Source organism: Melospiza georgiana, chromosome 8, assembly GCF_028018845.1.
Source record: "Melospiza georgiana isolate bMelGeo1 chromosome 8, bMelGeo1.pri, whole genome shotgun sequence".
Lineage (NCBI taxonomy): Eukaryota > Metazoa > Chordata > Aves > Passeriformes > Passerellidae > Melospiza > Melospiza georgiana.
In genome coordinates, this window is record NC_080437.1 from 25,127,444 (window position 1) to 25,152,671 (window position 25,228).

Below are 25,228 nucleotides of genomic sequence, written 5' to 3' on the forward strand. Positions count from 1 at the left end.
TGAGCCTGCAACTCCGTGACAAGTAATTACATCCTTGTTAAAGCAGACAGGCCAGAACTGACATAAAGCATAACATGAAGAAAGAACAGAGTTCATGTCCATGTTAAACATCTGCTTAGACAGCAGGGAAATGCCCTGAAAATTCCAGAGTGCAATTCCAGAGCCCCAGGTACACATTCACTTGCTGATGGCAGCAAAGCTCTTGAGGTGCTGTATCAGTTCCAAAACAACAGAGGCCCAAAGTCCATTCCTAGCACAGCAGGGTCACTCTGCTCCTTTGCCTTTGGATTGAGAGGCAGCTGCTGCCTGCCTGCCTGCCAGAGAGCACAAGGAGAAACAAGTTCTTGGCTCTCCAGTGTCCAGAGCAGCCTTGTAAATGCTCTGACAGACACGTAGTCATTCCCTGAGATGATGCACATGCAAACCCAAGTGTGGTCTGTAAGAAAAAGTTGTTTGGAGATGTCATTTGGAAAAGTTGAGATCAGACTGAAAAACATGGTTTGCATTGTGGCTCAGAACATCATTAAGTTTAAGCAAATTTTCAGTGGAATTGCAAAAAAAGAAAACAAGCAAAAAAAGAAGCCCTAAGCCCCAGATATGACACCTCATTAGTAAATTCCTAGTCTACCAATGAGACCTGAGAGATGTGTAAATAAGAATGCCTGAAGCAAGCCAAAATGATTCAGCCAAAACATTAAGGCTAGATTCTTAAGGAAGCAAGGATTATAGGATCATACTGTGACTCCATGTCCTCTTTACCCCCTACATCCTCCTCTGATCATTTCTTATGCTCATCAGCTTAACTTCAGCCACATTTGAGAGCACTGGAAGTCTCAAAGGTACCAAACCCCTCTCAGTTTCAGGCTCTCAGGTAGGCAGGGGACACATCCTCAGGGACTGAGAAGCTGAGCATCCCCTACTGGACACCAGAAAATCCATTCAGAGGACAGAGGTTATGGATGCCTCAACACCAGGGGCTCCAAAGTAGCTCTCACAGGAACACACAATTTTTTTCAATCTTTGCCAAGTCTCCACCATCCACTTTTCTACTGTTAATGCTTCCTTTGGAAGAAAACAGACATTTTAAGCTTCCATTTCCAAATAGACTTTTACCACACAATTAGGAAATGCAAGTTCTCTTTTCCTCTTTGGGAAACATTTCTTTTGCAGACCACTGCTGTATTTGACACAAATGCACTGTTTAACATTAAATCCAAAAGTAAAGATGGTGACACAGCTCCAGCAAGAATTCTGCAGTTGCAGGGCAGCCAATCAATATTGTATTTCACCTCAGATGTGATTACCATTTCTGTCTCAAAAATAATAAAATTTGACCTGTCTAGTGATTAAACCTGTTTCTATGGCAACATTCTGAAACCTCAGTCAATGTAAATATCCCCTGGCTCATTCAATAAGGGTCTCTTAAAGATAACATGGTAAAGATCCATTTGTGGCCACCTTGCTTCTCTTTCTGCTGAACCAATTAGTGTTACAGAAGAACCACAAGATAGAGAAACCAAATAAAAAGCAGAAGTGAAGAGAATGCACCATTTGCAACACTTCTCTATCTCTCAGATGGAGAATTATGACAGAGCAGATATTTATGACAGCCTAAAAGGCACATTTTAAAGAACTTAAACACTCAGGCTGGCCCTTGGTGCATTCTATTGAGTATTTTAAAAGATTAATGGAGACAACTCTTTAAAAGAAAGGCATGCAATGCATAAAAACTCCTATATCTCTTAATAGAATGAATCTCTCCACTCATTTGTATTGACCACAAATTTCATACAAATTATATTCCACACTGATAAAAAGTAAAACCAGAAATGCCAGGGATGTAATTTTCCTAGTGACTGTTAAAAATGTATTAATGTAGGTCATTGCACATAAATGATTAATGATTCCTTGAAAATATTCAACATGGACTGGTATTAGATAAGCTTGAATGGCTTTTCAATAAAACTCTTTGGCAGTTTCACAACTACAGAAATAAGCTGTAGGAGCTCCCCTGGCTCATGTGTGCCACAGTCTGGTGGCAGTGCAGAGCCAGGCTGGGGGCACTGCTGTGTTCAGGACATAAATGAGAGCTGTCCCTGGCCACTGCAGGTCCCCTCTGCTTAGAGGGCTCAGCTGCACATTTCAGCAGCCTCTTGAACCTTATCTTCTTACACTGAACCTGAACACAAAGAAAACAGGCAGAATGTAACCAGTGTGACTCTGCTCACAACTTGATTGTAGCGTGATTCTGCATTTATAAGAAATCTGGAAACTAAGGCTCATCATCTCCTCTTGCTGGGAATTAGCAGGTCTGTACAGAACTCAGAATTATGCTGCATTTATAAGCAGTATTTAATAAGGATCTGTGTTAGCCACGATGCTGTTGAGAAGACAACGAGAAAGGAAAACCAGAATTATCAAGTAAAGAAACAATAGTGTCTGTAAAGTAATGAATGAGTCCAAGCACACCTTCCCTCACTCCAGAGCACAAGGCTGGCTCATCTCCCACGAGGGCAGAGATGCCATCCCATAGACGGCCTGTTGGTACAGATGCTCCTCTATCATCAGGACCAAAAGTGGCTGGAGGCAAGCCAAGGTTAAAAGGAGACCAACAGAAATAAAACAGCAGCAGGAGAGCTGAAAGAAGATTGGCACATTTTACAGCAAGCAGGCTGATTATGCAGGAAACCACGGAGCCTCAGCTCAGCCTTGGCAATAGCTAAAGGTCACCCTGCTGCACAGGATGTGCCCCAGGGGACCTGCAGCACTGCAGAGGAGGAACACATCAGTGCCTTCAGGTGAAAGAAAGCAGGATGTTCAGCCAGGAAAACGATGCTAAAAATACACTTTCTGAAGGCAGGTGAGGAAGAAATGGAGAGAAGTGGACAAAAGGGAAATAACAGGTCACTAAGCATTCATATCAAAAATGCCACAGGCTACAGGCCTTCAGTCCTCCTCGTTAAGGCACCAAAAGGGTGAAGAAGGGAGTGTTGGCCTTCAGCATTTTAGCTGGCAAGTGATTTACCCTACAGAAAAATCCTTTGAAGATATCCAGGAGGCCTTTTTTTTTTTTGACAGACATTAGTGCCAGTGGCAGCACAGCCCTCTTGGGGCCATGCAAGTCAAATACATCCTAGAATGACATTAGTTTGAATTAACTATCAGCTTCTATACAGCTGTTAAACTCTGCACATGAGCCCTTCTGTAGATGTGAAGTTCAAGTCAGGGTTAAGGGTGAATTTGCAATGTAAAATGTGACTATACTGATAATGACTTTTTAGCACAGAGCTATAAATTTGAAAACAAACCTCTGAGTGATAATGGAAAAGGAAGGGGCAATATTGAGTATTTGAACCAGATGCCTTGATTCCAATGGCAGAGAAAGATTCAGTTCACAGGGATGTGAGAACAACAGCCATAAACATGAGACAATAACTGAGAGGTGGCTTTCACAAAAAGATCTTCTTGTTGATGAACAAAGGGGTCCTTTAACTACACACGATTATTTCTCCTGTATTTCTGTGGAAAAATCATCTTGACTTCTTTACTGAACTATTTCTCACCAAAATCCTCACTAAAAGGAGAGTTCCAGACATTTCATGTTATTCCAGCTAACAATACCACACTTAGCTCCAGTGGAGACTCTGGGATTGAATTACCCTTCACCATTCAGCCTCTTAATTGAAATCTGTCATTCTAACAACCCCAGAGCACATTCAGCAGTTTCACTATCATCTACTATAATTCTGAGGTTGACATAGGAAACATGGCATAGAAACACAAGGGCTCAATTTTAAATTGGCTAAAATAAAGTTTATTTTACTGTTACAATATATAATCTTTTATTAACACAACTCATGAGGTGTTTACAAAATAATCTCATTTTCTGCTGCATTTTAAACACTACTTTTATACAAACTGTAAAGGTAAAATAGGAGTTTGTAGCTAAAAAGGCTTTTTGTTACATATTTAGAAGCATCATGAGAATTACTTCAAACAAAACTCTTTTTTTCTTATGGTGCCACCTTCACAGACAAAACAATGTTTACAGTAAAGACCTGAGGGAGGATTCATGAAAGCTTTCTTTAGAAAAGGATGCCAGTCCTCTTTGGCTGACAGTGAACAAACACATTTGAGCCCCAGCAGCCAGGAGGGCCAATGGAATCTGGGAGTGCTTTGGGAAGAGTGTGGCCCCAGGCCAAGGGAAGTGATCCCACCCTTCTACTCAGCCCTGGCATGGCCACACCTGAAGTGCTGTGCCCAGTTCTGGGATCTCAGTGCAAGAAGGACAAGGAGCTCCAGGAGTGGGCTCAGCAGAGGCCACAAGGGGTTGCTCTGCTCCTTAGGGACACTTAAATGTCCCTCTCTGCTCCTGGCAATGTGCCCTCCATGCCTGACTGGCTGCCAGGGGCTTCCAGGTCTGGATGGAGCTTGGGGTCACTGCTCCAAGCAGTTCTGGAGCTGTCCCCAGGCTCCAGAACCCCTGGACAGGTCAGTCAAGCCCTCACCCCTGCACTTAGCGCTCAGTTGCTGCTGCTGCCTCACCAGCTGACTGAAAGAAAGAAAGGGACCTGAAAGAAGAAGGAAATTCTTTACATTGAGGGTGGCAGAGCACTGAACAGGCTGCCCAAGGAGGGTGTGGAGTCTCCCTCTCTGGAGACATTGCAAACCCACCTGGACACATTCCTGTGTCTCCTGCTCTGGGTGACCCTGCCTTGGCAGGGAGGTTGGACTGGATGAGGCCTGTCCAACCCTAACAGTTCTATGGTGCTGTAACTTAGGTGCTCTGAAATGCCTCACAAAGGAATCTCTTCCCTTTCCCTGCACTGACTGTAGGAGAGGGAAGGAGCCTGGTGCCCAATGGAAGCTTTCATGAATCCCCACACTGATGACTATGCAGCATGAGCATAACACACAGAGCCCTCTGGTCCTTAATGTTGCACAAATGCTTCTTCAAACAGAAGAAAATTTGAAGTGTTACAGTTGTCACCAAACCTAATTTTAACATGTTAAAATTAAAGTCACCTAATGTCCTCTGTGAATCTGGTAGTAACAGGCAGGTATTACATTACTTAACCCTGATCTCCACTACAATGCACTAAAACACCTTAGAAAGAGTGGAAAAAGTGACCATTTTCACAGCTGCTGGAGAGGTATGTGCTAAAGTGAATGGATTTATGTGTCTGACAGTCAAATCAGTTGACAGATTTTACATGATAGCAGATTGACAGTGATTACTTTATATACAGCAAGCAGGTAGAAAGAGGTGCTACTTTTATTTCTTTTTTCCATGCATAGTTTAACCAGCTTACAGCCAGCTCATCTCCATTCAGACTAGAGATGCATGATCCACCATTTGGTATAAGCCAAACTATCAGCAAATATATTTCCAGTGCAAACAAAATTGTCTTTCTTCAAGAAAAACAACAAATTTAATGCTACTTCTCAAAAAACAATGCTTATGCTGCATTATTTTCTACCTATTTTGGTCTGCATTTCTGAAGTTTCCTTCCTCTCCCCAAATCACATCCAAAGGCAGATGATCACAGTATATTTTTTTTAGGCAAATGACTGTCTCTACCCCAAAACAAACTATACTGCTCATTGAAGACCATCCCTGAGAGCACTGTTCTAGCTAGACACTTAGACAGCCAGAGAAATCTCAGAGCTTAGAGGAAAAAAAGGCTGTTCACCCTGTGAAATCTTGTGGGTTTAGAAAGTAAAAAAAAAATTAGCTACTTGGAGCATTTAATTTCCCTGAGCTGAGTGAAATTTGAAGACAGTAATCAGTAACATGAAGCATAGCAACATCTACAGCTGTACTTAGAGAAGCTGCAAGTTTTTGCAGTGGTGAAGTCAGAGGTTACATTACAAGCACACAGCAGTGAGTGGTGGTTCCTTTCACTCGCTTCCTGCCACAGGAAACGCGACAGCTTCTTTGGTGAGAAACAGCACTGAAGAAGCTCCAGGACTTCAGAATCTTTTGCCTTCTGATATTCCAGACACCTTTAGGTTAGTGGAGACACCACCAGGCCATAGTGCAGTACAAGTAGACCATCCTAGAGAGAAGAGAAAGAAAAGAAGATGTCTCATAGTAGCACTTTTCCTTCTTCCCAAGGCATTTCTGTCACCAGCTGGTACAACTGCTGCATGGCAGGACCCCAGGCACAACCTCACCAGTTGATACTGTGTCTCATCCATATGGAGAATGCAAACTTTGAAGTATCAAGGCAAATAACTGTACTCTCCTCTCCTCTTTGAGATGGAAAAGTGTGGTAAAAAAAAGGTAAAATCTGGTAGTGCTTTTATAATAAAGCTACAATGGCACTATCACCATACAATAGGCTCTTGGTTACAAGTCATGCTGATTTCCACATGGCATTGTGGAGCAGAAAAAAATGTAATCCATTAAGTAGTTCTGGAAAGTGCTGCCAAAAGTTGCAGCACAAGAGTCCAGACTACTACTATGTACATTTATTAAGTAATAAATGAATTGGATTAAAAAACCTCCAAAATACAAACTATTAGTTTATTAACTCATGTTTCTTCTCTTCAAGGACTGCTTGACATAACAAAAAATCCCTTCACCCGTGAAACAGGACAATTCTGAGCCATGAGTCTTACTTATGTCACTTAATTCACAGCTGCTCAAAGGCCTAGCACTTAGTGTGCTTCCACCACAGAGGCACTGGGAATCTAACTTTGCATTGCACCTAATTATATGGACAGACTAAAAAAAGTTCTTTTGTGAAGAGAGAACTACACTAATACCAACTGACGTGTTAGAATTTTTACTGCATTTCACTTCAGATGTTTTTACCTGTTAAGACACAGGCTGTAAGATAATGTATTAGTACCAACTCACTAACTTTTCTTCATCTTCCTACCCTGTTAATAACCAGGAACACATTGCTAACTCCTGAAAGGATACAGGAGCTTTAACTTATTAGGTGATTAGCATAAATTGGGATAGCAGCATTGCAAGGCAGAACAGGTTCTAAGAGGTTACTCAGGAACCTCTTGGAACATGAAAACGTTGTTATACCTTCCCAAAGGTACTTACTCCTTGTGCCCATTAGTTCCTTCAAAAGAGAAAATAAGACACATTCAAAACTTTATTTTTGGAGAAAAAAAGTGGTCAAAGCCAGTTTTTCCTCTATTTTCCAGTTTCTTAAAGGAAATAAATACTTATACAAGAAGAAAATGCTACAATGTATTCTTTGATGAATAATTTTGAAATGGTACATGTGGCAGCAGGACATTTAAAGGAAATAGCCCTGTTAAACCCAAGGCCAAAACCACTGCAATTCCTTCTCTACAAAGAGAAGTTGAGAGTTACCCCCAGTACTGGCACTTCTTACTCTGTAATTATTCACTTGTAAAGGATTACACACTTGTATCTATGCTCAGCTGCTTTCTCTAGATACTGTTATTAAAAGGAAGTCCAAACAGAGAAAGAGCTCTCACTGCCCATTACAAATCTCAAGGCTAAGTCAGACAGGCACAAAAGAAAAGCAAAGCTCTCCAGTGTCCTTTGACACACATTTGTGACCCTGACCTACAAAAAATGCAAAGGATCCCACCTGTTACACCCAGCTATAAATTTCAGAGTGGAACTGATATCCAAAACATCAGAGCATACACACCTTTTGATGTTCTAAGAGCAGCAGCAACAAAAAGTGCCCCACTTTCCAAATTCAATAACCCCATAGCAAAGAGTAAAACACTTCATAGGAAATGTGTGCTAGAAGGTCACAGTAATTAAATTAGAGCACAGTTCTTCCTGCCTAGTTCAGGAGACCAAAAAACCAGCACAACAGCATTGGGTTACAAAAAGGTGAGAGCTACAAAGAGACCATTATAATCTGCCAAACCTCTGTGCCAAGGGCCAAGGACATCAAGGAAGCTACTCCTTTTAGCTTTTCCCATGTGTGAGCTCTTTATATCCATCAGTGATGCAGAACTCTGAGAGGGCCCAGTTTTAGACAAGTGAAAATAACCAGCAGCTTGGATCAGGTTGCCTTTGTGCAGCAGAGGGGAGGAAGGTGCTACTGGGAAGAAGTTATATTCCCTTTTAGTTAATAACAAGCTTCCTTTCTCAGCTACTTGATCAAACTCATAATTACAGGCAGATCTCAATGCCTGGTGACAAAACTGAGCCTTTAAAAGTCCTTGTGTCTTTGATCACTCCTTGCAGTAAAGTCCACCAGCTTTACACTGTTTAAAAAATTAAAAGAGCAAACTTGTTTCTTACTATATAAATTCTGTCAATGAGTTTTTTATGTTTTTGCCCTAAACAGAGCTAGAAATTCTACTTTCAGCTAATTAGGAAGATTTAACCAACCACCCAACTTCAGAAATGTCAAAATATCTTGACATCTACAAGATTAAACAAGATTTATTCCTGATTCTTTTTTAGCCTTCTATCAACTATCAGAAATGAACATGTTATTTGCTTACACTAAAATTAGTTGCCTATTTACCCAATTAAAACAACCCAAATAAGTTACTAGGGGATCAGTGTCAGGAATATTTATTTTATGATCAGATCACATTTGGTCTTCCCACACTTGTTGGAAAGGCAGAAATCTATCCAGAACAGCTAAAATCCAGCTTGCACTTCCAGGAGACTTTCATTTACTCAGGCTCTAAGGCATCATTACACACTGCTAGTCAGTAGGAAAAAAAAGAAAAATAAATACAACACCCAAAATCTTCACAAACAAATCTTAAGCACCATTCAATGTAAGTAAAAGCCACTAAGAGCACCACAGTGATTATGGCTCAGAACAATAAATCACACAACATATGTGATGCTGCAAATGCTACCAAAGAATGAACATTATAATTAATATATTTGCCAAAGAGAAACTTATCTGCATTTCACTTTTCCCAGCAAAAAGAATAACTGCTGACATGAATGAACTTGCAAGTGAAAAATGTGACTCAGAATAGCAGCTATTTTTCTCCTCTAACAGTGGTTGTACTCATCTAAATACAAGAGCCCAATGTTTATTCCTTCAAATGACTTTCTGTTGCAGAAGTAGTTACTGAAGCTTTTTTCTCTGCATGAAGCATCTACAATGAACCTCAGAAACCTGTAAATGACAGCAGCAGTATTGAACAGTGTCTCAGCATTCTGGTGAGAGCTGTTAGGGACATTCAAGCTCCAACACTGATTTGGAAAGGCTGGAAAGTTACAAAGACACAAGATGCCCTTGGAGTTTAATGTTAAATTCATCAAATATTCCTCTGTACTTGTAGTTTGACTGGCCAGGACAACTGTGCCCCTTACTGAATTTCAGATCCTGTGAGAAACAAACAACCCTCACCATTTTAGATTTGACCCATTCGTTGGGATTTTTTTCGTGGCTAATTACCTAAAAATATTTCCCAAGTTTTTTTTAATTGTAGAAATGCACCCTCTTGATTTCTAAAACAAAATATTATGTTAGACTAAAAAACATGAAAATGTCATTATTTCAATATCAAAAAAGAAGCAACATTGCAACTGTAACTATTTGGAATCCTTAGAGATCTTCTCACAATATGAAGAGAAAATGAAGATGAACCTGGTCTTTCAAATTTCCTGTTGAAAGTGACAATGAAAGAACAAGACTTCACAATAAGCCAAGATGTTTCTTTTCTATTTGTCCAATAGAGAAGCCTTGAGAGAATTAACTGCTAGCATACTGATTTGGCAATGAGATTTGAAACATCACTGGAGAATGCATCTCAAGGCAATTGCTCTCTTTGTGGAGCTGCTGACTGGTGCTTTATCACCAAACATCAATCAGGCAGACCCAGTTCTGACAAGAAATGAAACTGCTGCAGTATTCACTGAAGTGCTCCCCCAAGAGCATTTCTCATATATGAAAAGCTTTTGTGCTAAGCTCAAGTCTAAAACCATACATGTGACTGTAGCCCAGGAGTGAGAAATGTATCATCCCCTGCCATTTACTGAAGCTTTCAGCAGAGAGCACTTCCATCACTTTGTGCTGCTTGCTGAATTTACTTACAATGACTCATAGTGTCAGAAACAAGCTGGTTACCAGTACCCACTTCCCCCCAGTTTCTATCCCCTGCTCCCCAAACTGGATTAGGTTACATCTTCATTTCTTCTTTATGCTATTATAAACCAGCTAAGACATCAGGTGTGGAATTTATTCCCTTCAACTGCAGAAACAGCACAAGCCTCACAGATTTTAATGTTTGCCAATATTACCATGAGCCAAACACCTCTGCCCTGACTCTGGGACCCCTCCTAGTGATTCAAATCAGCTACAAGTGATGCAAAGTCCAAGAGATCTCAAATTCAGCTTTTTACTTCCTGCCTCCAACACAGAAGCCTTCCTGTAGCATAAGAGAGCTCAGCAGGAATTTTAAATGTAAATGTTTGTGCATGTGTGTGCACAAACAAGTGGGGAGAGCTGATCTTGCTACTACTATTTTAGCCCTTCTGCTATCTGCTAAGATTGCTTTCCAAATAAAATACCAACTTAATCCTGTTTCTTCCTACTGTATTAAATATTAACTTTTCAGACTTCCTAGTTCAGATTAAGATACAATTTACCATATATCACAACTGTACATCTCTATCCAATGATGCACTTGGCAGAGTACTTCATTGTTTCTGCAGTACTTCTGAAATGGTATGGTCCTTTAAAGATGCTTTGAAAAGATTCACAAAGAATTTTAAGAAAATGCTTTCTTATTTGCAAAGTCAGCAACACTACAGACAGCAAGTTATCAACAAGAAATAGCTGGCCATACACTCCTGCTGTGACCAGAGCCAATGCAATATGCATCAAGCACATTTACTGCATTCATTACCCTCTATCTGTGGTTTGTGTTTTTATAAGCAAGTTTATTCTCCTGACCCAGTCAAAAGGATAGCCTTATTTGGGATTTGTCCTCTGATTTCCTGCAGAGATGCAATTGCCAGGGAGCAAAAACAAGGAATGTTAATTGAAAGAATGGCTGGTACATTTTATCATTGGTAAGGTAGCAACTTGTTTTGTGGGAAAAAAAACCCCAAAACAAAACCCAACACAAACCCCTCATACCCAGAACATCATGAGACCAAGAAGAACATGGTGCACTTTGTCAACTCTACTTATAAGATAAAAATGATTTTGCATAAACTGGAGAGATTTTTCCTAGCGGCTTCTTCAGACAAGCTGGTGCTACCTGAGGGCTTAAGAGAGGTCTTCTGTTTGGAACCAGAAAACCTGGAACAAAGCCCCAGCTGCCACATACCTGTACTGCACTCTCTCCTATGACCTGACGGATTTCCCTCAGAGTCTGGTAGTGCTCCAGCAGGTGATCACCACAGATTATATCCACCTGGGAAAAAACACAAGCATGGTTAAGGCCAACTTGCCTTTGGAGTAGCAAAACAGTATCCAAGCCCTTTCAATTTTATTAGCAGAGTTCAATGCCATCATGTTAGACACTAAAGCCATCTTTGCCTCTGTTATCCAAATGTTTTTAGCATTCAAAGCACTACTGCACTGCCCTAAAGCCTTTCATGGTCCTGACCTGAGCTCACTGCTGAACAGAGAGGACAGTTTATTGTTTCTCTCAGTTTGGTGTGTCCACTGAAACAAGCTCTTTAGTAATAGCTGTGATGAATTTAATGGGAATGTAGATAATGTATTAGAACAACCACACAAACATCTGCCATCATTCATCAGTTGCAAAAGAGGGTAACTTGTTTGTGCCACCAAAAAAAAAAGAGCCATTGCCACCCTCCTCCTTATCTCAAGGGAGAAAACACCTGACTATTTTCACTTAATACTTTGGAAGAAGTGCCTTAATAGAAAGGAGCATCTTGGTGCATGCCACTGTCAGCCATTACGTGACAGTCCTCTTTCAGCATGCACTCAGTCAGTATTCCTGGGGTGCAGCTGCAGGGCATTCTCAGCAGTTACATGCATTGTACTCTGCTGCAGCTGAACTCTGTCAGTGGTGCCTGCAATTCCATGGGAGGCACTTGTTTAGTATCTACCCATAAAAACAGTAATTTTGTGGAAAACACAAGCCTTAATCAGGTATTTTGAATTCCTTTCTTGATTATTATGAAAAATAGGCTTCTCTATAAAGTTACCATGTATTTACAGTGTATAATGTAAATCCAGTCTCTAACATTCCAAATTAGAGCAGCTAACACAGCACTGTTTTTCTCTCTCAACTGGAGCTTGCTTACAATTTCCTTATGAGCAATTTCTAGATAAGGAAATGAGAGTGCTCTCATCTATGAATTGACAAGACCTCAAAATTGAAGATAAAGAGCATTGATAATGAGCAGTCCCACAGCTTTCTTCAAGGGACTGTCTAAGCCCTGCCCCTGCAGCAGTGGGAGCACACTGCAGTATCATGATGTATTGGTTTATACAGCCACCATCCACCACAGGACGTGCTCTGTGCTGCAGCTGTTCCACTCCCCCAGATTTATCCTCCTCTGCAGCCTGACCCACTACCTCTCTCTTGTTCTTCATGGAAAGATTTAGTAAGATTTGTGCTGGCAGACCACATTGTTCTGAGACTTGGGAATGCAGGAATTCTACTCCTCAGAGGTTCAAAAAGGACTAATTTACTGCACCACCTATATTGTATGAGAATGATGCAGAATACTCTCTTTGTGTTTGATTCTTAATGTGCAGAAGATGTAAACTGCTTCGCAGCACTTCTGCTTTTAGCTACCAGGAAGTAAAAATTTGTGTGGACATAATTTTAAATACTGATTAGATATTGATCCATATATAGTCATATACTTAACATCAACACTTGATGTATTTAACATAGTACTCAAAAAATGTATTTATTTTCCTTTTGGAAAACTGTCTGCAGTTCTTTCTGCTATCTTCCATGCATTTTTAACCTCTACAGTTATTACTGCAGGAAGACAAACATGACTGCTTTGCTTTCCAGGCACATGAGTTTAATTACTTTTGCTTGTAAGCTTACTTCTACAATTTTTATAGCATAAGGCACTGAAAACTCAATCTTGCTCCCAATGAAACATATCACATAAATGTTTTATATATTCTACAGAAAGAGAAAATCTAATCTGTTTGACCAATACAGGATGCAAATAGACAGTCACAGCTGCTGAGAATCTCTCAAAACAGAATTAGAATGCTTGTTTGAAAGTACACTGTTTTACCTGCTGCTCCAGTTTCAAACAGCAGTTATTAAAGAGCCAGTGTCTAATAATAAATTGAGACAAGTTTCACACATTTAATGTATTAGAGTTCTCTGAATAACAAATGCTTAATCTCCTAATTCCAGCCCCCAAAGTCTGAAATTCTGCCTGCTAATTGTTATTCTTCTATAAGGACAAGAGAAAAAACATACAATGAAAAAATAAATCTCAGGTCAGTGCAAAAAATAAGTTGTGAAATGCGTCTCAGAGGAATCCTTGTATCATACAGGAATTTATATGTTCCATTACAAAAGAGGCACCAGCACCATCACTGCCATGAATTTACTAAAATTTCAAATGACTGGTAAAATTGAAGCCAACTACTACTGATTGCCTGAGACAGCAGTAACTGCAGCTTGACATTTTGTTGAAAGGAAGCATGAAAGTGAATCTGCTGAATACTCAATCATTTCTGTTAAAAAATTCTTATTAAAATAAAGTAGGTTTTGCATTATGCCATTTCTTTTCTTTTGGTGACATATCTGCTATTAGAGCTACTTCTCTAAAAGCCACCATAACAGACAATTATAAATTCATGTTCACTAAGTAAGACATATATAAAAATAGAAAAAGTTCATGCAAGGGACACCTCACATAAGACTCATCCTAAGGGAGAATGTGGCCCAGAAAGCAGTAGGCTTCAATCAATTTTTTTCTATACCAGCTCATACTACCTAGGGAAGGACAAGGAAAACACAAAGTTTTAGAGACTGATATGAGTATTTGAGCTAGTTATTTATAAAGCTGTCAGAATTTCCTATTTCCTCTAGCTGCTGTTTACTTTCCAGAGGCCCTGGATGCTTTTATTCCAGGGTCCAAGACTGGCATAAAGGAATTGCATCAACAACTGCACTGTGTATGAGCACAGAGTCCTTTCTCCCAGTGTCCCCCCAGACTGCAGCTCACACACTTTTAGGAATGCACATCTGGTAACAGAACATTTCTGTTCAATCAGCCACATTAATGAATTCCCAGCAGCTGAGCTGCAAGTCTTTCAACAGCTTCTCTCATCCTTACAGAAGAAATAGCAGGAAAGAATTTTGCAGGAGGAGCTCAAAGGAAATCACACTCTAAAGAAAACTTTTGATGCCACAGACAAGAATCTACTGGATTCCAAACACCACAAGCTGCATTTAGCTCCTATCAGATGTTACCTACTTAGCTATTACTGGCAATTTCAGTTTCTAAAAAAATATTTTCACCCTCTCCCAAATTCCAGCAAGAATATTCAAGAGAGACCTTGTAATTAGAAGTAAACGTAAACACATATACAAAAATTAGTCATTGCCCAAAGCACAGAGTTCAAAACAAAGCATCAGAAAGAGGAAACTACAGTCTGCCAGCCCAAGTGGTAGATAAAAATAAATGAAGCCTTAACCTTCAGATAAACTAGGGAATTTAAATCATAATCCATTTGCAAATGCTATTACAGAAGTCTGAAAGCAATTTGAATTCTCAGAATAGGGAAAAAAAAGAACAAAGGCAGTAGGTTTAAAACTGGTTTTTAGACTTCTATATATACTGCCACACATGAGCCAGATGGCTTATTTCACATTTTCATTAACCTAAATCCATTGCACTTGTGCAGGTCAATGAAGAAGGGCAAGTATTATCTCAAACTCCATGTGAAAAGATTAAGTCAGAGATGTCCAAGCAGAGCCAGGAGTTCAGGGGGTGGGTAACATACCTTCTATCACTTGGTCACCAAATGAGCTCTAACAGGGAATGACTGAAACATTCTCAAACAGGACCTTTGCAGACTGTCAAACTCAGGTGATATTCAGGAGGAACTGGCTGCACTCACAAAACAACCACACCTAGTGTCCTTAGGAGAAGTTTCAGCAACGAAGCCAAAAATGCAATTGATACACTGAGGAGATAAAGGAGGAAACACTCTGTCCCTTCAAGTCCCACGTGAGACACAAGTCAACACTGTTGCAATAAATTTTCTGTAGGTAAAGATAGTAAAAAGTACAGCAAATGTAGTGCATTTTAGCTCAATATGTTTGAAACTTAAGTTTCTGAAAGAAACTTCCAAGCTTTCCAAGGAAATCGAATTCTTGGACTCCAGTTCCAAACTAAAAACACCAAACTCAAGACATTTTATATAAAAATCTATTATTTTAGGTAATGAAGAGAGTTGGAAAATAATAATAAAGAAGTAATATTAAAAGGAAGAGCTTGTTGTCCAAAGTTAGTATCTATTTCTTTTTTAACATACTTTGGGGAAGCTGACAGGAAATGAACCACTGCAGTCCTCAACACTTCCAAATTTCTAGAACAAACTAAAAAAAGCAGCAAAGAATCTTCTACATTTAAATTCCTTGCACATATGGCTTGTAACCTAGTTCTCTAAATTTTTCTGCTTGTGCTAATTCAGAATCAGGTTCTCCCTAATTTTGTTTTAGTTTATTGGCCGTCCTGGGAAGCTGGAGTAAGACATGATTCATTAGTCTTATTAATTAGGCTTATTAATCCTCAATGACATGTCTGACATCTCTTTCACTTTCTCCATGTTCACCAACAAACCATCAGCTTGAGCTCTGTGTACTACCATGAGAAGGTAACAGCTCAGTATATTCACTCCTTTAATCTTAGTCCCCATATGACAAAGAAACAATCAAAGGCTAGAAAGAAATAATTCCAGCTTCATTTCCTGAATTTCCAATTTTTTTAAAGATGAGCCTAGATATCAAGACAACAGTCATGACTTGGGGCATAAAAATCAACTGCAGGTTTCTAATGACCAAAAAATACTTGCTAAAAAAAAATGGGAGCACATAATTTAAGATGAGGAAAAAAAGGCAGCCAAGGCATCGGTTTAAAGAAGAAAGAAGATTCATCATTTCCTCCAAACAGGCAGGGCTTGCACAGAAGAGACCAAGGATTAGAACCAGCCAATGATTGTGCCTTACACCTTACACAATGGCAAACTAGACACTAGCAGAGATAGGAGTGACTGGCTCAGCATCAAGAACATCTTGAGAAAGGACACCTATGAAATCATCAGCTTTTGAGATTTAGTAACATTTAACCATTTAACCAAGGGGATTGTACCTGTCTGGCAAAGTCCAAGTAGAGAGTAACTAATGAGTGAAAAAAATCCCAAGTTCTCTAACAGATGATCTTAAGATTTTACAATATGGAAGACCCAGCACATTGGCTCAGGGTGATTTTGAAAGATGGACACCTGCAGTTTACAAGACAGATGCTCAGTGTTCCTGAAAACTGAGATTCTGATGTACTATTTAAGAAAATCCAAACAAACAAAACAATTCCTTCCCCTCAAATAAACAACAACTAAATAATGCAAGAAGTTTCTCCAGCCTCATTTTGAGGATACTTGTATTTGTTTAGAATATCAAGTCACCACCATGTAAAAGCTACAGACTCTCACTGAGAGGAAACCAGCAAATAAAAATACATTAATTCATCTGCAGGATGGATAATTTATATTTGATTTGCTTTGTCACCACTGAAAAGGTAAGCAGCATGAGTACTCATTACTGAGGCACAGCAGTCATGCTGAATTGTCCCAAGTTACTGCTGTATAAAAACAGCCCTAACTCCAACCCCAGCACTAAACTTCTACCATCTGCCTATTCACAACAGCAGCACCTTGATCTTCCAGGAACTGACAGCTTTAAGAATTATTTACACACTACAGAACTCTTGCACTTTCCCAACTGAATGGCTGCTGAAATACACAGAAGAATTGGAAACTGGTTTTGACAAGCAGTTCCTCTCAAAATGGTTGAGAAATATGAAGTTAAATTCTTTTGTACCATATTCTGTTCCTTTGAATTCTTTTTTGGAGAAAAGTGTCTGTAGTTGCATTCATACACATTTCAACACATCCATCCATAGTGTAATTCCTTCTTAGCCCTTGTTTGCCTTCAGTTAAATTTCACTACTATTCATCTTGCAGCAGTTGCATCATGCCTTTGCATGCTCCCACATTCCCACTTTTCTGCCTAGTTTTCCTTTGAAACAGCAGAATCTCTTGGCTTTGAATTTCTTTGGCTGAAATTTTACAAGGCACTTTAGAAATTCTGTCCAGTTAGTAGAGTACTATGAACATCTGAATAGGTTGCAAATGAGTTAGTTGTTCCTTGCAGATCACAAAATTGCAAACAATTCATTTTTTAATCCTTACTGTATAAAAAACTCCAACATTACTTCTAGAATCTAATGAACAATGGAAATGTCTGTCCAAAGCACAGACAACTTGTGAGTGCTACAACAAGGATGTACCTGACAAGCAGGGTCTAGATCCATTTTTCTTCTGAGGAATTTCTCCACATGTCCAATTGTTGCCTCCCCAGAAACACGCACAAACTTCTTTTCCAAAGGCTGCACAGAATAAATAAAGATTTTAAGTTAAAGATTTTGCCACTAATCCCTCAGAAACTCCAAAGTCAAGCAACAGCCCAATGACAGGGAAACAGCTTTGAACCCTTCTCTGATCTACCTGCACATTACCTCACAGGCAACCGACTAAATATGTATTAAGACTCCAGATGCTGTTAAAACATTTAAAAATTAATAAGCAACTGATTATTTTTAAATGTTTTAAACAGTCCTATGTTCTGTGTGGCCCAAAAACCCCAGGGTAAACAAGGCAGAAAGAAGGGCAAATATGAGACAGAAAGGGTAGGAGGGGATACTGAAGATGAAAAAAAATACTGTGAAATATGAGGATAAAAAGAAGAAAAAAAATGCTGGGGAGCTGTGATGTTATACAACAATAGGTTTGAAATACACTGTAATACAAGATTGGTTATTATTATTCTGATAAAAGCTCCAGCTGCACTCAATATAAGAAAACCAAACTAAATATATTCAGGTTATAATTATTCCTGAAGAAAACTGTAAGATAAAAATTTAATAATATTTGTACCTTAAAATTCCCTGTGCCTTCATTTGCTCTGAAAAAACAGAAGAGTAAATAGTCAACATTGCTAAGATTGTAAGTTATTAATATACTCAAACTCTTTATGATAACAGTGACTTAGTGATTTATGAGTCTTGCATATCCAGCTTATTTTCCAAACTGAGGCTCTTCCTTTCATTAAATTGCTATACATAAAATAATATTGGACTGAATTGATGTATCTTTTTCTCCTACCCTTTGTATTTCTGCTCAATTTTTCTTGTAAATTCAGCTATTTAGGATGTCAAGATTTCTCTACATAAAATGTGAATAAAACCCAATGCAGGCTAAAGTAATTTTTAAACACAACATAACTTTAATTTTCATAGGCCTAGGTTGCAATATTGATGCTGCTTAAACCTCCATGCTTCATGATCCTTGATATTTGGAACCTTAACAGACAGTACCTAAGAAGTTACTGACAGAACACACCCAACCACCTCAGGGGCTCCCTGGGCAGGATGTTGGCCTTCCAGACTGTCCACATGACAATATTAACGCTAATGCTATCTAGGAACTCAGGAAAGCAGCATGTGTTTCTCTGGAATGTGAAATACATACAACGGTGGCAAATAACCAAATTTCCAGCTGGCTTCAGCCAAGGTTCACTGATTTGCACAGCCTGAGCATGAGATCTATCATCGATCACCTATGTCCTTCTTGTAGTGCAATGTGTAAATTTCTCAATTAATTAAGGCCAATACATGACATTTCATTATTCTTGTATTGCATTAGCAAGTATGTACATATGAGAGAGGAAACACTGCAGTATTTTCATTGCACTGGAGAGGACAAAAAAATCAAACATTCCTAAAATCAGCTGACCACTTGCTACAGCAAGCAAATAAAACACTTGTGCAGACCACACATTAACGTGGCACTTCAAGTTACAATGATTGAGTACCTCCACCTCTAAATATGTACCAGGTATCAGACAGAGCTAAGTAAATCTGTCATGAACTAAGTAACAAACATAACAAAGCTTTTTCACTACAGCTGTCATTTTCTTTGATACAGTTCCACAGCCACAGGTAACCACATTATAAACAGTAGAGACACAATGTAGACAGTCAGACTTTCAAGGTAACAATTTCTTCTGGCTGGTCTAATCTATTCCAAGTTTTCTTTCTTCAAAATGCTTTATTAATCTCTCATTGCCAAGACAACCTCTTTGATTTTGACAATATAAATTATCTAAGGCTAAAAAAGTCACTAAAATAAAATACAAAGTAGATGGTGTTAAGCCATCATCTTTTTTTTTTGTTAAAAACATTCTGTGCTTCCCTCCATATTAAAAAAAAAAAAAACCACAAAAACCCACAGTGAACAGTTCCATATGGTACAGATGATATTTACACAGTATTACCTGCTTTGCTGCCAATGCTGGACATTTAAAATAAAACTACCAAAAAACCAAATATAACAGATTCAAAAGTCATCTTGTTTATCAGGCAGACACAAGTTTAGTAGGTTTGAGGTCTAAACTGACTTCTGCAAGTCAGGCATGAAGAAAATGAAAACTGAAATTAAGGCAGGTACGTGGATTCACAATGTTAAAAAGTTTCTACTATTTGAAAGCCACTGAGGGTTTCCTGTGAGCACATCCAGCATTAACAATGCTGCCACCCACAGGGATCAGGGATCAGGGACTGGAACAGACAGGGATTTCTCTGCTCAGTTTACTGAGACTGCACGACTTTGCTGAAAATAAAACACATCTACATTTTAAAACTATACTTCCTAGGAAGTGTACATCTTAAACATTTAATTACCTGCATCCTCTATCTGTGCATAGCTGGCTGTCACTATCACACTGTAAGTTAAAACTGGCTCCCCACTACTATTTGAGATGGAAGAAATGCACATTTAATGAAAACCAAGAGCCAGTTAATGGCTCCTCACATGCCAGCAGCACCCTCATGTCAGTCAGTTGCTCTTACATTTGCCCACAACTCACCCAATAAACTCCAGAAGTATGGAAATGTCAAGTTCTGGTGGGATCTGGAACACTGAACCCAGAACCTTTCGGGGTCTTCCTCTGCTCGGTGGAACTGGCTGTGGGACAGCTAAAATATTCAAGCAGCCAAAATGCAAAGATAACTTGAAATAAAAGCAGCATAAGATACTAACATGCACTGAGCAAATCAGAATAGCTCACCAGGGAAAAAAGCCTATGCAATTCATCCTCTTTTTTTATTACTAATCTGCTGTTCCTACATTCTGTGCTGTGTATCTGAATCAGAATTTTAACAGCTTTCAGCACAGCACTCTCCAAAGAGCTTTGTTTGATAGGAAGACACAATATAATTAGAACAGTCCCTCACTGTTCAGCAGACTTTGAAGCTCTCCTTTTTACTCCTTTGTAATGTCTATTACTTATTAACAGCCAGAAAATAATATTAAGGCACATTTTATATATATTTCCTGGTTGTAAGCAAAATATGTAGCTTAAAATAATTCAACCGTGATCAGGGTTTAAGTGCTGCCAATTCATCTATTTTTGTAATCTGAGATCTGTAGCAAGTTATAAATTCCAAATAACTAAGAATCCCATATTTCCAGCAGTACTTCCACCTTCAGTTGTGAACTAATATTTCAAAGAAAGCCCTTAAGAATAAATGATATGGTAAGTATTTTCTTAACAGTATTTCTTAAAGTGATTACAGCTTACCTGGTTTGGGTACTTCTAATCCTCTTTCTTTGTAGAAGTCATGCATTTGTTTTTTCTCTCCTGAAAAAAATGCACAATACAGGCTGAAATGTTTCAGATGCTGAGAATATCCATTCTCATTGACCAATTTTCAATGATTAGAGCAGCAAAAACTTTTTACAGACCTTCACCATCACTAGTATTTCATGAGGCTGAGATACCTAAGAAACCCTGACTAAAATTTTGTTAGTAAAAACTGTGAGAAAATCAGAGAAACTGGCCATAAATAATACTGAAATAGCTGCAACAGCTTCTGGCTGTCATGCCTTGTGACACAACATGGTATTTTATAACCGGTTCACATAGAGCACAGTACTTTTTATACTATACTTGTATATACACATATATTTTTATATATACATATATTTTTTACATATGTGCTCATGGTATACAAAGCAATACCATCTATAGTCCATACATATCCACTGGATTGTATATTTCACTCAGCCCATCCAGGGGGACTGTGAAGGATCATTGGCTCCCAAAGTTGAAAATAAATGAGACAGAAAACACATCTAAAATCAGGCAAGTAACATGGCAATGAGGAAAAGATAAAAGCATTTGAGAGAATTGGTCTTGGCATTTTTTTCTCCTGAGCCAAGTGAACTTTTTACACAGAATGATATTATATAGTTCTACTAAAGTAAGAGGAACAAATTGTGAAATATTATCTGCATGTTTATCTGGAAACAGTGACAGCTGTGTTTCATGAGAAAAGGTACACAGCACTACCACAATAGCATTCAGCAGCCAGAAAGATGCCAGCTGTCACAGTTAATTAATTACAACTTATAACCAAACATCACAAAACTATTTTGAAGAGTCCAGAGAAGTAACAAGGCTTTGAATTACTCTTTTTTCTATTCTTTTCAATCTCTAGATAGTAATGTAAAAGAAAAAGGGACTTACTTTCCTCCAGATTGACAACTAATTTGTAGACTATATCTTGCAGTTGTCGGTCCAGTCTATCAAATAGGAAACAAAGGAAAAAAAAAAAAAGAAGAGTCTTTGGTGTGCAACAAAATTGTTTCAGTAAACTGTAACAAAGATGCCAAATACAACATTGAAATGGGATGTACATGGAGTGACAGCACCACCCTTCATAACCAGCTCAAAAACCTAAAATTCAGTTTTTTGAGTTAATAAATATACCACACCAAAAAGTCTTAGTCTTAAAAGGAAATCAAAGCAAATAGTTAAGTGTTTGTATCTCCTGTAACACTGAGCAAATGCAAAAAAATATCCAGGGCAGCCCTAGAAATGGATACAAACTATACAAACTAGATAAAACAATAGAGACCTTTTATCTTAATTACTGTGGTGAAACTCACGCTAGTAAAGAACATAATTGTTTCTTGTAACTTTCCTTTGTTTAAAATAGGAAAGCACTGCATGTCTGTAGAACAAAACATTTAAAAGCAAGTAGCAAATCTATAAAAATGGGACAAATTTATTACCTGATATTATAGAGAGGCTGTGTCTGATGTACAACAATATTGCACTTTGGGCATCTGTTGCTATAGTAGAAGTGTCTCACGATGCAGCTTTTACAAACTGTAAAGAAAAGAAACCCCACAGGAGTCACATGTCCATTACACAGTGCCATCTGTTCAGGCAGAAGGGATAAATACACCCAGACTTGCCATACATCATTTGTCAGAGATAAAATGAAGTCACTGAACACTCCTAATCCAATGGATGCAGAGTGAGAGTTCAAGGTGCATGTAGAACATGAGCAGGGCTAAGGCAGAATATTGACTGCTGACCCTACAAACACTTTCAGTAGAAACAAGGCAAGAAATCATAACTCTGCCACTTTCATTGTGTTTTACAAGTCCTTTAAAAACTTGGAAAAATGCTATTAAGTGGAAATACCTAGAATAAATAACCTATTATCAAGTCAGCTCCCCATCCGCCTGAACAGAGGAAACTTTTCCGTAACACTTACCAGGAGAGTTCTAAGACACCACAGCTGCATTTGCAACTCTATGCTGTCCTTAGAAACAGTTGTGCCTCTTTGTAAATTGCAAACTGTGCTGAATACTTTGTGCTGTAGAACAAACCAGTGAGTAATGCTCCAAAAAAGAGAAAAAAAAAAAAAAAGAAAGTTTTCCCTCTATGCAGCGTGAATGTTTGGGAGATCTAGTAAACCAGGATTCTCGGATTCAGGTATGAACATGGGTGTGGCTGAAAGAGTCAGCTTCACAAAAGGTGTTTTATTAGTTTGGAGAGAAAACAGTTCTTTAGCACTGGGAAAATTGTTGGCTCTAGGATCCAGAGGGAAAATAACAAGACAACCACATTGAAATCAGTTATTTATTTCCTCCCTGCTTCCATTCATCAGATTATGGACAAACTGTGCCACGGGTGCAGACCACTGTTTCTGTATCTGAACTGGTACTTCCACAGGAGCTTATGGGGTTTTGTAAATTTAAATAACAGCTTAGGAAACTTTCCAGTCCATTAAAAGCAAAGCCACTCAACTTTCTTTTCTCAGTTATACACTCAAATTCCCAGAGCCTATTTAAAAAATAATTAAGAAAATGTATGTAGTAGCTCTGCTTTTGTCTTACTTGGGCTTTATCTTCTCCTATATCATCTTCCTTCTTAATATGGAAAGCTGACTTCATGATTGATTGATTGAATATATCTTGCTTAAGGAACAGAATAAACACAACACACGTTCACTTCAAACAGAAAATTATTTTTCTGAACTCAGAACATTTCAATAGCTGAACTGGTTTGAATTTGCAGCTAAACCTTGGGCAGACAATACTGACTGGTACTTACAGGTGTGCAGACATTCTGTAATAGTTGTAGCATCGATAAAGTAACCTTTGCAGATGGAACACAGGATGTAGGGGGTCAGCTCTGCGAGGTTTATCATACGCTGCAAACAAAAATTGGTGAGAGTTTGAATACACAGGCTAAGCCATGAAATTCCTTGACTGCAGCTTCCAAAATACCACAGCCTTAAAACCACGGGAAAAAATGGGATCAGTATGTTACAGGAATGGGTTTTCCTAACAGATCAGTTGCTTCTCATGTAGGGCTCATTTTTTAAAGACTTTTACCTAGTCTTCTAAATTGAGCTTTTTGACAACAGTAATGCAATATGTTTCAAGAATCTTACCTAAAAAGAAAACTTTAAACAATGAATCATTTTGGAAAAAGTTCTTTTGGATAAACTCTTTTAACAAACTATCACATAGCCAGCAAGCTTGAAGTGGATACAGGTGGTAAACAACATCATTATTTAAAAATGCTCAGCAATGCTCAGTTGGAGTCCCAAATCTAGATATAGAGAGAGTTCGTATGACAAGAGACAGTCACCTGTTTGTACACACAGTTATGAAATATACAATACACATAGAAGCAAAGGCTGAAATCTCATTGCTTTGAATCCTGGTCATGAAGAACATTTACCGGGAACGCACACAAATAGTTCCACAACAGCTTTCCTGGCTGAATAACACTGTTTCAAAAAAGAACAAATTTCCTCAAGAGCGCCGATCTGAGATGTGTCTGAAAGAGGTGACACATTAGATTCTTACGTTTCCCCTCGTCTCAAAGCCCGACTAAAGGGCTTTCTTTCCCTCAATAGCAGCATTCATTTCGCCCACGTGCCTCCGTCTACCACCCTCAGCCACGCGGAGAGTTTGTAAGGGCTTCACTTAAACGAGACAGATGAAGCGAACTCGGGTAATAATAAAATAAATATTACAATAATCACAATATTTTTTAAGAAGTAAAAATAATAAAAAGTCCATTATGACACGCGGGGCACGCCGGGAGCGGGGCCTGGCGTGCCCCGGGCACCCTCCCGCCCCCTTTACCTCCCGGTCGTCGTCCGAGTCGAGCTCCCCATCATCCGTTCCGAACCGAGCCCTGGTGTCGCTCTCCATCTCCTCCTCCTCCTCTTCCACCTCCTCTTCCTCGTCGTCTTCGTCGTCGTCGTCCTCATCGCCGCTGGACTCCGAGCGACCCCGCTCGAACTCGAAGGGGTGGGAGCGCGACCCCGAGCAGCTGGGGGCCCCCTCCACGTCCCGGTCCTCATCGGCCGGGCCCAGGCCCTGGCCCGTGCCCGCTGCATCCCCGCCCGACAGCGCCGGGACCCCGGATCCGGCGTCTCCCTCCATGTCCACGGACCGGGGCTGGCACGGGTCGGTCCGCGGTCCGGGGCGCCTGCGTGGGAACGCCGCGGGGCACGCTGGGAAATGTAGTTCTACAGAACGCACGGCCGCGCTCCCGCACGTGCGCTGAGCCACAACCGGTGTGCGTTTATAGCCCCGCGTTTTGGGATTATTTTTTTCTTAATTTTTTCCCCCAAGCGACTCGCCAATGAACGCTTAATTTTCCCCGAAAGACTGTCAATCAC

General features: G+C 39.4%; 1 protein-coding gene across 1 annotated transcript; it reads right to left on the bottom strand.

Moving 5' to 3' along the window:
• Positions 1 to 4,465: 4,465 nt before the first annotated feature.
• On the bottom strand, positions 4,466 to 25,022 carry PCGF6 (polycomb group ring finger 6). Its single transcript, XM_058029616.1, has 10 exons — positions 24,687 to 25,022; positions 23,641 to 23,740; positions 22,308 to 22,404; positions 21,760 to 21,815; positions 20,812 to 20,871; positions 20,098 to 20,206; positions 18,108 to 18,135; positions 17,462 to 17,560; positions 11,260 to 11,346; positions 4,466 to 6,059 (listed from the first exon to the last, which is right to left on the bottom strand). The coding sequence occupies exons 1-10, from the start codon at positions 24,987 to 24,989 to the stop codon at positions 6,009 to 6,011; spliced, it is 990 nt and encodes a 329-aa protein (XP_057885599.1). The 5' UTR covers positions 24,990 to 25,022; the 3' UTR covers positions 4,466 to 6,008.
• Positions 25,023 to 25,228: the final 206 nt, after the last annotated feature.